The sequence below is a fragment of the Babylonia areolata genome, chromosome 8 (assembly GCF_041734735.1).
Source record: "Babylonia areolata isolate BAREFJ2019XMU chromosome 8, ASM4173473v1, whole genome shotgun sequence".
Lineage (NCBI taxonomy): Eukaryota > Metazoa > Mollusca > Gastropoda > Neogastropoda > Buccinidae > Babylonia > Babylonia areolata.
The window spans coordinates 28,883,394-28,898,944 of record NC_134883.1 but is presented as its reverse complement, the minus strand read 5'-3'; the positions used below and the strand labels follow the sequence as shown (position 1 = coordinate 28,898,944).

Here is a 15,551-nt window from a genome sequence, read left to right as displayed (position 1 = left end):
CGATGACGATGATCATGGTGAGGATTATATCTGCTGCTTCAGCTGCTGTGTCTGTCAGCACACAGACTGGCTGTGAGTGATGATGATGATGGTGATGATGATGATGGTGATGATGATATCTGCTGCTTCAGCTGCTGCGTCTATCAGGACACAGAGTGAGTGATGATGATGATGATGATGATGATGATGATGGTGATGATGATGATGGTTTTGATTTATCTGCTGCTTCAGCTGCTGTGTCTGTCAGCACACGGAGTGAGTGACAGTGATGATGATGATGATGATGACGATGATGGTGATGACGATGATGGTGATGGTTTTGATTTATTTGATGATTCAGCTGCTGCGTCTGTCAGCACACTGAGTGAGTGACAGTGATGATGATGATGATGGTGATGATGATAATGGTGATGATGGTTTTGATTTATCTGCTGCTTCAGCTGCTGTGTCTGTCGGGACATAGCACCATAGGGTGATACTGATGACGGTGATGACAATGACGACAATGATGACGATGATGATGGTGATGATGATGATGATGGATGATTGTATCTGCTGCTTCAGCTTCTGCACTGAAAGGGCAGAACAACAGAGATGACAGAGATGATGATGATAATGATGATGATGATAACGATGACTACAGTGATGTGATGATGACAGTGATGTGATGATGACAAATCATGATGATGACAGTGATGATGATGATAACGATAATGGTGATGATTCTGTATCTGTTGCTTCAGCTGCTGGGTCTGAAAATACCCCAATGACGACACTGATTGTATGATAGTGTAATACTTTCATAACACTTTTTGTCGTAACACTTTTCTCTGTATGGAATTGAGGCTCCTCTCCTCTAAAAGAGAGCACACGGCTGCAGTGCAGTGCCACCCTTTTTTTTTCTTTTCTTTTCTTTTTTTTCCCTGTCAAATTCAATTCTATTCAATTCAAAAATACTTTATTAATCCACATGGAAATTAATGTGTGCAATCACAGGCTCGTTGTAGACACCAACATAAAAATGAACATATGTACCATACAATAAAACAATCTCTCAGTAGCTGACAAAAACAACCCCACACCCGCACACCCCCACACATGCGCACACATTAAGACAATAAAGTATTGCACAATAATGTATGCTGATAAAAAAACATCCAGCAAATAAAATATAAATATTTAACTCTCACCCTCACCCCCAACACATATGTGTAAAAACAAGGTAGTGTACAACAATGTTAAAAAAAAATTTAAAAAAAAAAAGAAAGAATCCAACAAATAGATCGTATACATAGATCGTCTGGAAGTCTATTTCTTTTTCTCATCAAAGTCTGGAAGTCTATTTGTTTTACTCGTCTGAAAGTCTAATTTGATTTACTCATCAAAGTGGACTTTCTTTTTTTTTTTTCTTTTTTTTTTTTTTGCAACAGAATTTTTGCCAACAGGACAACAAACCTTTCTGTTTCTGCAGGTTCTTTTACATGCTCTGTTTCTCACTCCAAACCTCCCCCACCCCCACCTCAACCCCACCCACAAGCCCCGCACGCCACCCACACCACCCACCCCCCTGATCCCTCTCTACCACCCCCCTCACCTGCCCCTACCCCCTCTCCCTACCCCTCCACATCCCCTCCCCATCCCTTCAGCTGGTGTCTGACTGCTTCTCTTAAGCTGCAATCAGTTAAATGCCGTCTGTTCAGTAACGTCAACAATGTACGGGTTCTTCAATTTTATCATAATGCCTGTTTATATGAATAAGACTGATATATATACAACATTGCCTGGGTTACCAATAATCAATTTTATCATATGTCTTTTTATACAAATAGACTGATATATACAACATTGCCCGGGTTACTAACGATCAGTTTTATCATAATGTCTGTTTACATAAATAAGACTGATATATAGATAGATAGATATATATATATATATATATATATATATACAACATTGCCCAGGCTATCAATAACCGGGCTACCAATAATCAATCCTATCATTATGTCTGTTTATGTAAATAAGACTGACGTATATATAAAACATTGCCCAGGTTACCAATAATCAATTTTATTGCAATATGTTTTCATAAAAATAGACTGATTTAAACAACATTGCCCAGGTTACCAATAATCAATTTTATTGTATTGTCTTTTTATATAAATAGACTGATATACAACATTGCCTGGGTTACCAATTATCAATCTTATCATAAGGTCTGTTTATATAAATAAAACTGACACATATATAAAACATTGCCGGGGCTACCAATAATCAATTTTATCGCAATGTCTATTTATACAAATAAGACGGATACAACACATGTAGACGTTACCGATTCCAGGTCTTTGAGGAGGTGCTCGGCGCTGCTCCGGAACTGCACGTTGTCGTGCTCCAGGTTCCTCGAGCGCTCCTTCGCCTGCTCCAGCTCCACCGTCAGCTGCGACACTTTCTCCTCCAGCGACATGATGGCCTCTTCCTTGTCCGCGCTGGCCACGTACACCTAGAGTGAAAGAACGCGTGATAATACACTAACAGTCCGGAGATGAAGAACAAGAAGAGGAGGAGGAGGAAGAGGAGGAGGAAGAGATGGAGGAAAACGATGATGATGATGACCATGATGAAGATAATGAAGAAAAAGAGAGGAAGGAATGGAGGGAGGATGGAAGGAAGAAGAAGAAAAAGTAAGGTAGGAAGGAAAAAGGAAGGAGAAGGTAGGAAGGAAGGAAGGAACAGGAAGGAAGGAAGGAAGCAAGGAAGCAGAAAAAAAGGAAGGAAGGAAGGAATAAGACAGAAGGAAGGAAAGAAGAAAGTGAGGAAGGGAGATGAAGAAGAAGAAGAAGGAGAAGAAGAAGAAAAATGAGGAGGAGAAGAAGAAGGAGAACAAGAAGAACAAGAAGAAGAAGAAGAGGAAGGAAAAAAAATAATGGGTATTCATAATGTGCTCCAGCTCCTAGGCACAGGGACCAAGAGTGCTATTAACCCTCATTACCGCTAAGCGCCCAAAGAAAATTCTGCATCTTCTTACCGCTAAGCACCCGCCAGCTCCCACTAAACATGTGCTTGCTACGGGTGCAGTCGTTGTTGTTGGCATAAATGACAATTGTTGGGAGAGTCACTGCCTCGTTTTCACCACTTCTTGCTGAGCGTACACCACTTTTTTCGCCTGATTTTGTGAAGTTTTGCCAAAGTTTTGTATTTCTACAGCATCCCTCCAAATAAAAGGTGAAAAAAAAGTTGAAGAAAAAGAAGTGCTATTACAACCTGCAGACTAGACAAACTTTTTTTGAAATATCACCTTGTACTTTTTTGTTATTGTTGTTGTCAAAGTTGACTGTCAAATTTGACTTTGTGTGTGTGTGTGTGTGTGTGTGTGTGTGTGTGTGTGTGTGTGTGGTTGTACACCGCCTCATGAGCCTGAAAAAAACCCAAACCCTTTTACAACTTTACTGAGTGGAGAATGCAGGAAAAAATAACTTAGTGCAGCAAATGAAGGTAATTCTATTTTCAATAATCCTTTTTTTTTAATTACTAACTATCGAAAATTGGCAGAGTTTGCTCCCCTGGCATGGGATTTCATGTGTGACACACGGCTGGAGTAAAAGGCATACAGGTATAAAACTATGTGATGTACACCTGGAGTAAAAGGCATACAGATATAAAACTATGTGATGTACACCTGGAGTAAAAGGCATACAGATATAAAACTATGTGATATACGCCTGGAGAAAAAGGCACACAGATATAAAACTATGTGATGTACGCCTGGAGTAAAAGGCATACATGTATAAAACTATGTGATGTACACCTGGAGTAAAAGGCATACAGATATAAAACTATGTGATGTACACCTGGAGTAAACGGCATACAGGTATAAAAATATGTGTGATGTACACTTGGAGTAAAAGGCATACAGATATAAAACTATGTGATGTACACTTGGAATAAAAGGCATATAGGTATAAAACTATGTGATGTACACCTGGAGTAAAAGGCATACAGGTATAAAAATATGTGTGATGTACACTTGGAGTAAAAGGCATACATGTATAAAAAATATGTGATGTACACCTGGAATAAAAGGCATATAGGTATAAAAATATGTGTGACGTAAACCTGGATCCAGTACAAGGCATACAGGTATAAACACATGTGACATAAGCCTGGAGTAAAAGGCATAAACTGAAGATATTAAAAAAAAACAAAAAAAAAAAAAAACAAATTGATGTAAACCTGGAGTGAGATATAAAAATATGTGTGTGACATACAACTGGAGTAAAAGGCATACAGGTCTACAAACAATGTTCCCACATCACTCCCACACCCACCCACACAAACACATAACTCTAACACACACACAAACACACTCAAAACCAAAACAAAACAAATAAAAAATCACTCCAACACACACACACACACACACACATAACTCCAACGCACACAAACACACAAAACCAAAACAAACAAAAAATCACTCCCCCCCCCTCCCCCCCCCCCCCCCCCCCACACACACACCACCACCCCACCCACACAAACACAAAAGACTAACCGTTTCTCTCATCTGCGTCTCCTCCTCCCCCACATCCACGCCTTGCTGCTCAGCCTGCTTGACCACGTTGTAAGCCAGCTGGTCACTGGCTGCTTTGGCCGTCTTCAGCGTGTTCAGCTCCGTTTCCATCGTCTTGATTTTGTTGCACAGAGAGTCCTGCACACACACACACACACACACAAAAAGGAAAACAACTAACATTCAGCTGCCCCTTCAGTGCCAGGGAGAAAACAGCAGAAAGTGGTGGTTCAGGTCACAAAACATTATCCAAAACAATAAGCCTAAAACTGAGAAAACGTTCTGGAGATATTCCACTCTAGACAAACTGTGTGAATGTTCAGCCTTCCAGAGCGCGCGCACACACACACACACACATACACGCACACACAAACGCTCACTCCCCAGCACATAAGACTAAGATACACACTCCGTCCCCAGCACATGCTCCCTCCCCAACACACTCCCTCCACAAGACACTCCTTCCCCAGCACACTGTCCCCAGCACATTCCATCTTTAGGACACTCCTCCCACAGCATACTCCCTCCCAGCACACTCTACCCCAGTACACTCCCTTATCACACACACACCCACCCCAGTCCCTTAGCGAATGCACACACGCACACAAACACGCACACTCACATCCAGCACACTCCCTCCCAGCACATACTGTCCCCTGCACATTCCATCCTTCCACAGCATACTCCCTCCCCAGCACACTCCCTTATCACACACACAGCCTACTCCCTTAGCATGCACACACGTACACTCACATCCAGCACACTCCCTCCCTAGCACACATCGTCCCCAGCACATTCCATCCATAGGACACTCCCTCCATAGCTCATTCCCTCCTCAGCACACTTCCTTATCACACACACACGCACACATACACAGAGTGCATTCGCCTAACACACATACTCACACACACCCTGTACACTATCTCCCCGGCACACACAGTCCCCAGTACATTCCATCCACAGGAAACTCCCTCCCCACAGCTCATTCCCTTATCACACACACCCACACACACACCCACACACACACACACACACACACACAGAACGCACTCTCATAGCACGCATACTCACACGCACCCTGTACACTATCCCCCCAGCACACACCGTCCCCAGCACATTCCATCTCTAGGACACGGCTCATTCCCTCCTCAGTACAACCCCTCCCCTACACCCCTCCCCCACCCCACACACACCCACCCCAACGCACTACCCAACACATTCCATCCCTTACACACTGCCTTCCCAAATCTTTATACGCTCCATCCCCAGCACATTTCCTCTATACATTCCACCCCTTACAAGCACTATCTCCCAGCACCCTTCCCTTCCAGCACGCTCCCATCCCTTCCCCAGCACACCTGTATTGTACTGTATTACTCTTTTGTCACAACAGATTTCTCTGTTTTTATATTTGGGGTGCTCTCCCCGGGGAGAGCGCCATCCTTTTGTTTTCCTGCCTGCAATTTTGTTTGTTTTACTATCGAAGTGAATTTCTTCTACAGAATTTTGCCAGGGACAAACCTTTTGTTGCCTTGGGTTCTTTTATGTGCGCTAAATGCACGCTGCACACGGGACCTCAGTTTATTTTCTTATCAGAATGACCAACATCCTGATCACTAAAGGTCTCGTGGAGGGGGAGAAAATACTGACGACTGTGGGATTAAAACCAGAGCGCTCAGATTCTCTCGCTTCCTAGGTGGAAGCTAGACCAACACTCCACTTCCCCAACACACTCCCTCTCCTACACACTTCTTCCCCAGCACATTCCATTCCCAACACTCCCTCCCCGATCCCAAGCACGCTTCCTCCCCAGCACATTCCATTCCCAACACTCCCTCCCCGATCCCAAGCACGCTTTCTCCTCAGTACATTCCATTCCCAACAATCCCTCCCCGATCCCAAGCATGCTTCCTCCCCAGCACATTCCATTCCCAACACTCCCTCCCCAGCACACTCCCTACCAGACTATTTCCCTAGCACATTCCATTCCCAACACTCCCTCCCCGATCCAGCACATTCCATTCCCAACACTCCCTCCCCGATCCAGCACATTCCATTCCCAACACTCCCTCCCCGATCCAGCACATTCCATTCCCAACACTCCCGTCCCAGCACATTCCCTCCCAGATACTATTTCCCTAGCACATTCCATTCCGAACGCTCCCTCCCCCATTGCAAGCACACTCCCTCCCCAAGCACATTCCATTCCCAACAATCCCTCCCCAATCCCAAGCACACTTCCTCCCCAGCACATTCCATTCCCAACAATCCCTCCCCAATCCCAAGCACACTTCCTCCCCAGCACATTCCATTCCCAACAATCCCTCCCCGATCCCAAGCACACTCCCTCCCCAAGCACATTCCATTCCGAACACTCCCTCCCCGATCCCAAGCACGCTTCCTCCCCAGCACATTCCATTCCAAACACTCCCTCACTAGCACACTCGCTCCCAGACAACATTTTTCTTGCACATTCCATTCCAAACACTCCTTCCCCAGCACATTCTATCCAAAACACTCCCTCCCCAGCACACTCCCTCCCCAGCACACTCCATTGCCAACACTCCCTCCAAGATGCCCAGCACACTCTCTCCCTCAGCACATTCCATTCTGAGCACTCCCCTCCCAGCACACAGCACATTCCATACCGAACACTCCCTCCCTAGCATACTCCCTCTCTGCATGTGAGACTGAGACAGACAGACAGGCAGAGAGAGAGACAAGCATGGAGAGAGAGACATAGAGAGACACTGAACTGAACACTTAAATGTTTAATGTCATTATCTGTAAAGCTCCAGTGACATAGTTGGTACTAATCAGAACAAAAATGGTGCAAAACAGATAAAACGGAACAGAAATGGAAAAAAACAAACAAAAAAAAACCCCACCAGAACTGAAGCAAAACAAACTAATAAGGGATAAGTGACACTTTGGTACTTTGTCATTGACACAGAGAGACAGAGAAAGAGAGAGAGAGAGAACAAAATAACCTCTTTATCATTATTTTCTCGAATTTTGACCAGAAGCTCTTCGTTCTCAGAGCGCAGGGCGGTGATGAGGGCGCGGGTCTGTTCGAACTTGTCTCTGTTCAACACATTGGCGTCGTGGACCTTCTGCTTCCACTGAGACAGCGTCTCGAACTGCTTCTTCATCATCTCGTTGTTCTCCTTCAGGTACTCTGCAAAACAGCAGATTTTGCAAGTCATATGCCTCTATACTTTTCATAAATGTTTTCTTTGGGGGTTTGTGTGTTTGTGTGTGTGTGTGTGTGTGTGTGTCGGTGTGTGTGTTGACATGTTGCTGTGAATGAACTTGGTTTTTCTGCTCGAGAGGATCAATCAACTGCCCCCCACCCCCATCCCACCCCTCTCACCTACACCCCGATCTTTATTTAACTCATTCTACGGTACCCCACAGATACATGCCTGCTTCAACTCCCCTGGACCAGCATAGCAAGAGACCACTGCAGTAGATAGTAGGGCTGTTCATTGAAACACGAAAATCAATGGAGCATTGTATCTAATAAGTCAAACAAAGCTTTGTTCCCATGCTTCCGGAATCCGCAAATGGTTCAGTTTAGAACAGCAACTATACCAAGCAAGAATAAACGAACTAAGAATAGTGTATTGGTATAAGAATTCTCGTACCAGGTCCACAGGGAAAGTACTTATGGTACGAGAAAACTCGTACCTAGAGTCGAATGAGTTAAGCAGATGTGGTATAGCCTCCTTCAAAACGGAAATAAAAATGAAAAATGCTCTGCCATACCATCCAGGAAATATTTTTATGAGAAATGTCACCATATCAGAACCAGTGTGAAAATAATTATGTAACAAAAATGTTGATGAAAGGAAGACAAAAAACAAAACAAAGAAGGCTGAGAACCAGCGTGCAGAATTAGCGATACAAATGCATTACTGAAGGCTCTACACAAATTGTCAAATTCCCATCCTACAAAAAAAAAAAAAAAAAAAAAAAAAAAAAAAGACATCAAAGTTTCCTTTTCACCATGTTAACTTGTATGACTTTATATATATAAAAAAAAAAACTTTCCCTTTTTTTTTCTTTGTAGTTTATGGTTCCATTGTAATGAACAGTTTTCATTTCATCTTTTTTTTTTATTTACCAATTCTTGTTTTCTTTTTATTTTCATATCAAAATTGCAAGCAATAACTCTGGAAATAACACACTTTACAACCCAGTAATTACAGGAGATGGCATATATTTCCATCTCTCTCTCTCTCCACACACACACACACACATATATGTCTCTCTCTCTCTCTCTCTCTCTCGAGAGAGAGAGAGAGAGAGAGAGAGAGAGAGAGAGAGAGAGAGAATTAAAAAGAAAAACAAACACACCAATCTTTTATGTATTCCAAATTTTCAGAATGCTCCCATTCCTTCAAGGGATCGCTTTGTTTGCATGTTACAAATACATATATAATCATACGGCTTTATTTTGTTCACAAGGCAAACAAGGAATTCCTTTTAGGTGTGTGCGTGCGTGTGTGTGTGCGTGAGTGAGTGCATGCTTTTGTGTATACATGTTTGTGTGTGTGTGCTCGCGCCCGCACGTAAATGTGTATATGTGTGTATGTATAAATACATGCACAAGTGTAAAAAGAGAGCACATGTATTACTGGGTGCACACACACACACCGCAAATACAAAAGCCAGTAACACACACACAACTTCAAAAAGTTCTGAGTGACCCGAACAGCTTAAAAAAAAAAAAAAAAACCTTATCAGCCCCTACCAACCTACCTCTCAGTTCTGCGTTTTCCCTCATCAGGTCCTGCATGCGTGCCAGCGCCTGCTCCAAGGTGATGTCGGTCATGCTGAGCCCCCCCACGTTGCTGACCGGGGGGGACACCCCGGCCCCCCCTCCTATCCCCATGCCGGAGGAGACCATCTCGAAGCCACCGGTCATTGCCCCGCTGTTCGTCCCTCCAGATGCCGGCTGACTTCCTGGCTGCACGTGCGGGCCGTTCATTTCCGCCATGGTGGGCGGCAGTGCTTTGCTCTGCTCTTCTCCGCTCTGAAACCGTGTGATCACAGGTGTCAGTATTTGTTGTATTTGTATTTCTTTTTATCACAACAGATTTCTCTGGAATTCAGTCTGCTCTCCCCAGGGAGAGCACGTCGCTACACTACAGCACCACCCACTGTTTTTTTCTGCATGCAGTTTATTTATTTGTTTTTTTCCCATCGAAGTGGATTTTTCTACATAATTTTGCCAGGAACAACCCTTTTGTTGCCATGGGTTCTTTTACATGCACTAAGTGCATGCTGCACATGGGACCTTGGCTTATCTCATCTGAATGACTAGTGTCCAGACCACCACTCAAGGTCTAGTGGAGGGAGAGAAAATGTCAGCAGCTGAGCCTTGATTCGAACCAACACTCTCAGATTCTCTTGCTTTATAGGTGGATGTGCGTTACCTCTAGGCCATCACTCCACATAGTATAGAAGTGTTTCTTCAAACTTTTATTATATTTTGCTGGCTTTTTGTTGTTGTTGTTGTTGTATTTGAAAGAGCTACATAGTCTTTCAAAGGTGTCTGGGTTTGTTTGGGGGGTTTTTCTTTGTGAAAAGAATGTGTATTGTTTTTCATATCTGAAAATCAACACACACACACACATACACATACATGCACACAAACACAAACACAAACACACACACACACAAACACAAACACACACACACACAAACATGCACGTATACACACACACACACACACACACAACAGATACATACATTGATACATAGATAATTTGTAAGTGAAGTTAGATATAATTATTTTGTCATTTAAGGTTTTTTGTTTGTTTAAAAAAAATTTTTTTTAAAGTGTACTGTTTGTGTGTTTTTCCATCAGAAAGTCTATCATTTTCAATGTGCTATATTTATCATCAATTTTTCAGTGTTAGTGCTTGTAGGGAGGATACTGGGTTTGTTTTCCCCCATCTCGCCAGTCAGATGCTTGTTTGGCACTAACATTGGATGTGACAACAAGAAACTTTCATCATAATGTGGTTACACTGTTCATCTATAGATCCAAACACAGTATTTCTTATTAAAAGTGTTTTGATGTGATACCCTCACCTGAAAAATGTATGTTTTGCATTCATGTGCGTGTGTGTGTGCACGCTCGCGCATGCATGTGTGTGTGTGTACGTGAGTGTGTGTGTGTGCATAAGTGTGTGTGTGAGTGCGAGTGTGTGAGTATGTGTGTGCGTGTGCATGTGTGTGCGTGTGCTTGTGAGTGTGTGCTCGAGTGCGAGTGTGTGCTCGAGTGCGAGTGTGTGCATGAGTGCGAGTGAGTGAGTGTTTGAGTGTGTGTGTGTGTGTGTGTGTGTGTGTGTGTGTGAGTGTGTGTGTGTGTGTGTGTGTGTGTGTGTGTGTGTGTGTGTGTGTGTGTGTGAGTGAGTGAGTGAGTGAGTGAGTGAGTGAGTGTGTGTGTGTGTGTGTGTGTGTGTGTGTGAGTGTGAGCATGAGTGTGTGAGTGTGTGTGTGTATGTGTGTGTATGTGTGGAGGGCCGGGGGGGTGGGGGTGGGGGGCAGACGGGGGTGCATGTGTAGAAACATTTTATTTTTAAAACGATGCACAAAAAAATCCTCAGTGAAAAAATCTCCATCAATACATGCAAACTGCAAACACCTATGTAATGTAATGTGAGTGTATCTTCACAATGAAATGGAGTACAATGTTTTGGGAGGATAAAGAAGGAAGTGGAAATCTAACACACTTCTTAACAAAAATACTACAGGGCAAATTTTCCTGCAAAGATTTGTCCTTTCCTTTAAATTTTACAGAAGACCACTTTCTCGGGAATAACAACAATTCCATGAAAAGCAACTTTTAAACAGATTTAAAAGTCATCAAATACAGGAAATGTTATCAGCACCTTGTGGCACATCTCTTTTTGAACATATCTCACACACACAATTAAAAAAAAAAAAGTATAGAAAATAAAAATGGAAGGAATATTATCTCTCAACCACCTTCCATAACATGGAAAGCAGACTTTATGAAATGAGTTTGAATCTATTCAGAGACACATAAGATTCCAACTTTCAGAACTGATGGCGTATTGCAAAGAGAGACTGAGAGACTCAGAGAAAGAGAGAGAGTGTGTGTGTGTGCACGTGTGTGCGTGTGTGCGTGTATGCGTGTGTGTGTGTGTGTGTGTTTGTGTGTCTGCATGTGTGCAAATGTGGGAGTGATGTGTACACAAAATTCACTCCATGTGTGTGTGTGTGTGTGTGTCTGTGTATTGTATATATGTATATTTGTCTTTTGACATATACATGGTGTGCACAAAGCTGTGGGTTACAGATTTTATGAAAAAGAAAGATTAAAAACAAAAACAAAAAATGGGAAGGGAGGTGTTCAACCAGTGTTCACACCTCCATTCAGATCAGTATGGACATCATGGTATAACGCTGTCCCTTCTATAACTTTTGTACCCCACCTCGACCATCAAAGCCCTGGACTTCTTTGACCCTACTTAAAGGCTTTAAACATGGGATCACGAAGATCAAAAGGATATAAATATAGTACTTTCAGCTGTGGCTTAAACAAAATGCTACCACAGTGGGAGCCTCTGCAACTGTTGTTACCAAGGATCAGTTCCAGACTGAAGTTAAAGGATGCTCTTGGGGTGAAGTACTGCTTGAACTTTTGGGAATGTCTGGAATACTTTATGCTGTGACCATGGGGAGGAAATTGCCGATTTGACTTGACTTGTGTGATGTTTGTAATAACTAACATATCAAATGAGCAAACACTACTCTGGGCTTCATTAGACTTAATCTCCACGTAGGCTCCATCACAAGTTTCAAAACTCAAATTTCAAAGGAGCTGGCCATCTAACCCCCACCCCACCCTGCGCTGCGCTACAACATGCATACATGTGATGTAGGTACTATCCACATTTTCCCCCCTGTACTTTTCCGTTTATAAAACAGAAAAAGTTGTAAATTGGTTAATAACATTGTCATATATACTCTACATTTCTCCCCCTCCACTCCATGACTGGCCTTCATTACGCCATTCAAGTGGGGAAGAAATGTATAATATACATTACAATGTTACCTAATTGCCTACATGTATGTGTACATATATCTATATGTATGTATGTATGTGTGTATATATATATATATATATATATATATATATATGACTGTTAGTCAAGAATTAATATGTGCTTCTGACGTGTTCAATGGCGAATTCCGCACATGTAATAATTATGGACATTGCACATTGGATTGTCTTTATCACGAGCAAATGACTCGGGCAGGTTAAATCGTGGAAGCAAACTGAAGAATCCTTTCCCGTCGTTAAAAACAACGCCTTCAAAAGAAACTCACCTGAATCAACCTTTCCCCAGCAATGTTCTTGAGAACCTTCCGCCTGGCATCTGTGCCTCTCGAAAAAGTAAAAGTTCCAGGAACTGTTTCCAATCACGAGTAAAAATGGCGGCGAATCGGGAAACCCCTTCCGTAAACAGTGATTATTTTTAGATATCAGAAACGAAAGTAAGGAGGGGTAGTCACTCTGCAGTCAATTATGAGAGTGCAATCTTGACCACAGACGTATAATTACAGGTCTATAGGTTCTTGGGGTCTTGACATGGTTGTAAAAACGTAAATCGAACGTCAAATTTATAATAATAATAATAATAATAATAATAGGCATTTGATACGACCAATCTAATGAAACAAAAGCCCTGTGCGTTTACAATACAATAATGTATGCAGACTAAAAACACGAATACACCCCGCACACACAATCCACATTGCAACCCAAAAACCCACACCCACTCCACACAAGATGTAGAAACACACGCGCGCGCGCGCGCTCAGTCACATCATGGCAGTTCAAGGCATACTGATGAATATGTGTACGTTTAAAAAAAAAAAAGAAAAAAGAAAAAAAAGAAAGAAAAAATTAACTTAACTGAAACATAAAAGTGAAGACAAGGAGCTATTTGCTGATTTGAATGGCTTGAAATGATGAGTTTTCAAAGAGGTTTTGAAAGAAGGGCAAGAAACAGCACCAGTGACGGACAGGAACTAAACGGGAGTGTTCCACGCGGAGGAAACCTGGAAAGAGAAAGTGCGTTTTCTACTATGTGATCTAGTTCTGTAGGATGGAATAGTTTTAAGAGACGGTCATCACCTGATGACCGGAGCCGGCGAGATGGAGAGTAGTTATGCTGAAGCTCAATCATAAATTTGCAGCACAGGAGAATTTGTACTCTATTCTTTTCTCAACAGGTAACCAGTGAAGCCGGGAATGAAGGTGAGGAGTGATGTGAGCAGACGATTTGGGAGAACGGAAGATAAGCTGTGCAGTTTGGGACTCTCTGAAGTCTGGATAACAAGTAGTTGGGGCATCCAGTGAGCAAAGGATTACAGTGGTCAAGCCTAGATAGGACTCAGGGAACAGACAATGGTTTGTGTTGCATCTTGAGACAAAGTGCCGAATATAGTTTAGTCTACGTAACTCAATGTAACAAATTTGACAGATTGAGGAAATCTGCCGTTGAAAAGATAGTCTGGTCTAAGTAAACACCAAGGTTGCGAACAATTTTTGCCGGAGATGGAACATTGCATCCAAGTTTAACTGCACAGGTTGGGGGACTGGGATAGAATTTAGCAAAAAAGAAAAAAAGGGAGGGGGAAGATTGGAAAAGTATGAAGTAAAAAAAAAAAAAAAGAAAAAAAAAAAAAAAAAAAAAGACGAAAATCAACCACGATAAGATACAAGAGCCTTAGAGCAAATAAACAGACATGATAATTATGTTGACACAATCATAACTCATGAAAGCAAGACATCCTTACATCATGAACAAAAATATTCTGGAAGAGTGTGAGCGAGGGTGAGAACGAGAGCGACACTGAAGAGAGAGAGGGGGCAGGGGGAGGAAGAGGGGGGAGGGAGATAGAAATAGAGAGGGGATGGACAGAGAGAGGGAGCGAGGGGAGAGAGAGAAAGAGGGTGGGTAGGGAGGGAGGGAATGAGACAGAGGGGGGGGGGGGGAGAAACAGATACAGCGAGAGACAGAGAGAGAGGGAGTGAGGGAGGGAGGGAAAGAGAAGAGAGAGTTGATTCAGTTTCAGTAGCTCAAGGAGGCGTCACTGCGTTCGGACAAATCCATATACGCTACACCACATCTGCCAAGCAGATGCCTGACCAGCAGCGTAACCCAACGCGCTTAGTCAGGCCTTGAGGAGAAAAAAAGGTGAATAAACAATAGATAAGCTTACATAAATAAATAAATAATAATTAGAATATAAAAAAGGTAGTAGTAATAATAATAAGATAATAATAATAAATAAATAAATAAATAAGATAATGATAAATAAGCAAATAGATGTAAAACATGAAGACACACATTCACACATACACCCACACATGCATAACATATGCACCAAACATGCAGTTTCACAGATATGAAAGCACAGTTAAATACATATAAACGTACATGAGCTCCAACACACACACACCACAAACATTACCCTGCACCTCCTCTACCCCCCTCCTCCACACACTTCAGAGAGTTGAACTGAACTGAACTAAATAAATTCTATTTTCAAGGTGTAATAGAGTAAGCAATAAATTAAATGTTTTTTTCACGCAGCCTTTGAAAGGGTAACAAATGGAAAACCTAATCTAACGGATTTTTTTTTGATTTTTTTTTTTTTTTAACTTAAATTCGTAGGCCTGTGTTATTTTCAACTGGCACGACATCCGAACCAAAAAAAGCAAAACACGAACGCGAATCAAGTTTTTTTTTTTGGGGGGGGGGGGTTTAGAAGTATGCAAACTCACATTTTCTTTTACTTTTTAATTAACTTAATGATATTAATAAATACATAATCAAAGAAAGAAAATAAGTGTTCATTTCCCAACTCATTCAAAAAATAAAATCGTTATCCCAACTCCCTCAAATAATAAAAAAAAAAAAAAAAAATTTTCAAC

General features: G+C 42.1%; 1 protein-coding gene across 1 annotated transcript in view; it reads right to left on the bottom strand.

Moving 5' to 3' along the window:
- The window catches only part of LOC143284710 (uncharacterized), a 40,687-nt gene extending 27,626 nt beyond the window's left edge, over positions 1–13,061 (bottom strand). The window contains exons 1-5 of the mRNA XM_076591645.1: positions 12,935–13,061; positions 9,329–9,602; positions 7,555–7,742; positions 4,547–4,702; positions 2,333–2,500 (exon numbers count right to left, since the gene is read on the bottom strand). Coding sequence (XP_076447760.1) covers positions 2,333–2,500; positions 4,547–4,702; positions 7,555–7,742; positions 9,329–9,566 — 750 coding nt within the window. The 5' untranslated portion in view covers positions 9,567–9,602; positions 12,935–13,061. The remainder of the gene's footprint in view (positions 1–2,332; positions 2,501–4,546; positions 4,703–7,554; positions 7,743–9,328; positions 9,603–12,934) is intronic.
- Positions 13,062–15,551: the final 2,490 nt, after the last annotated feature.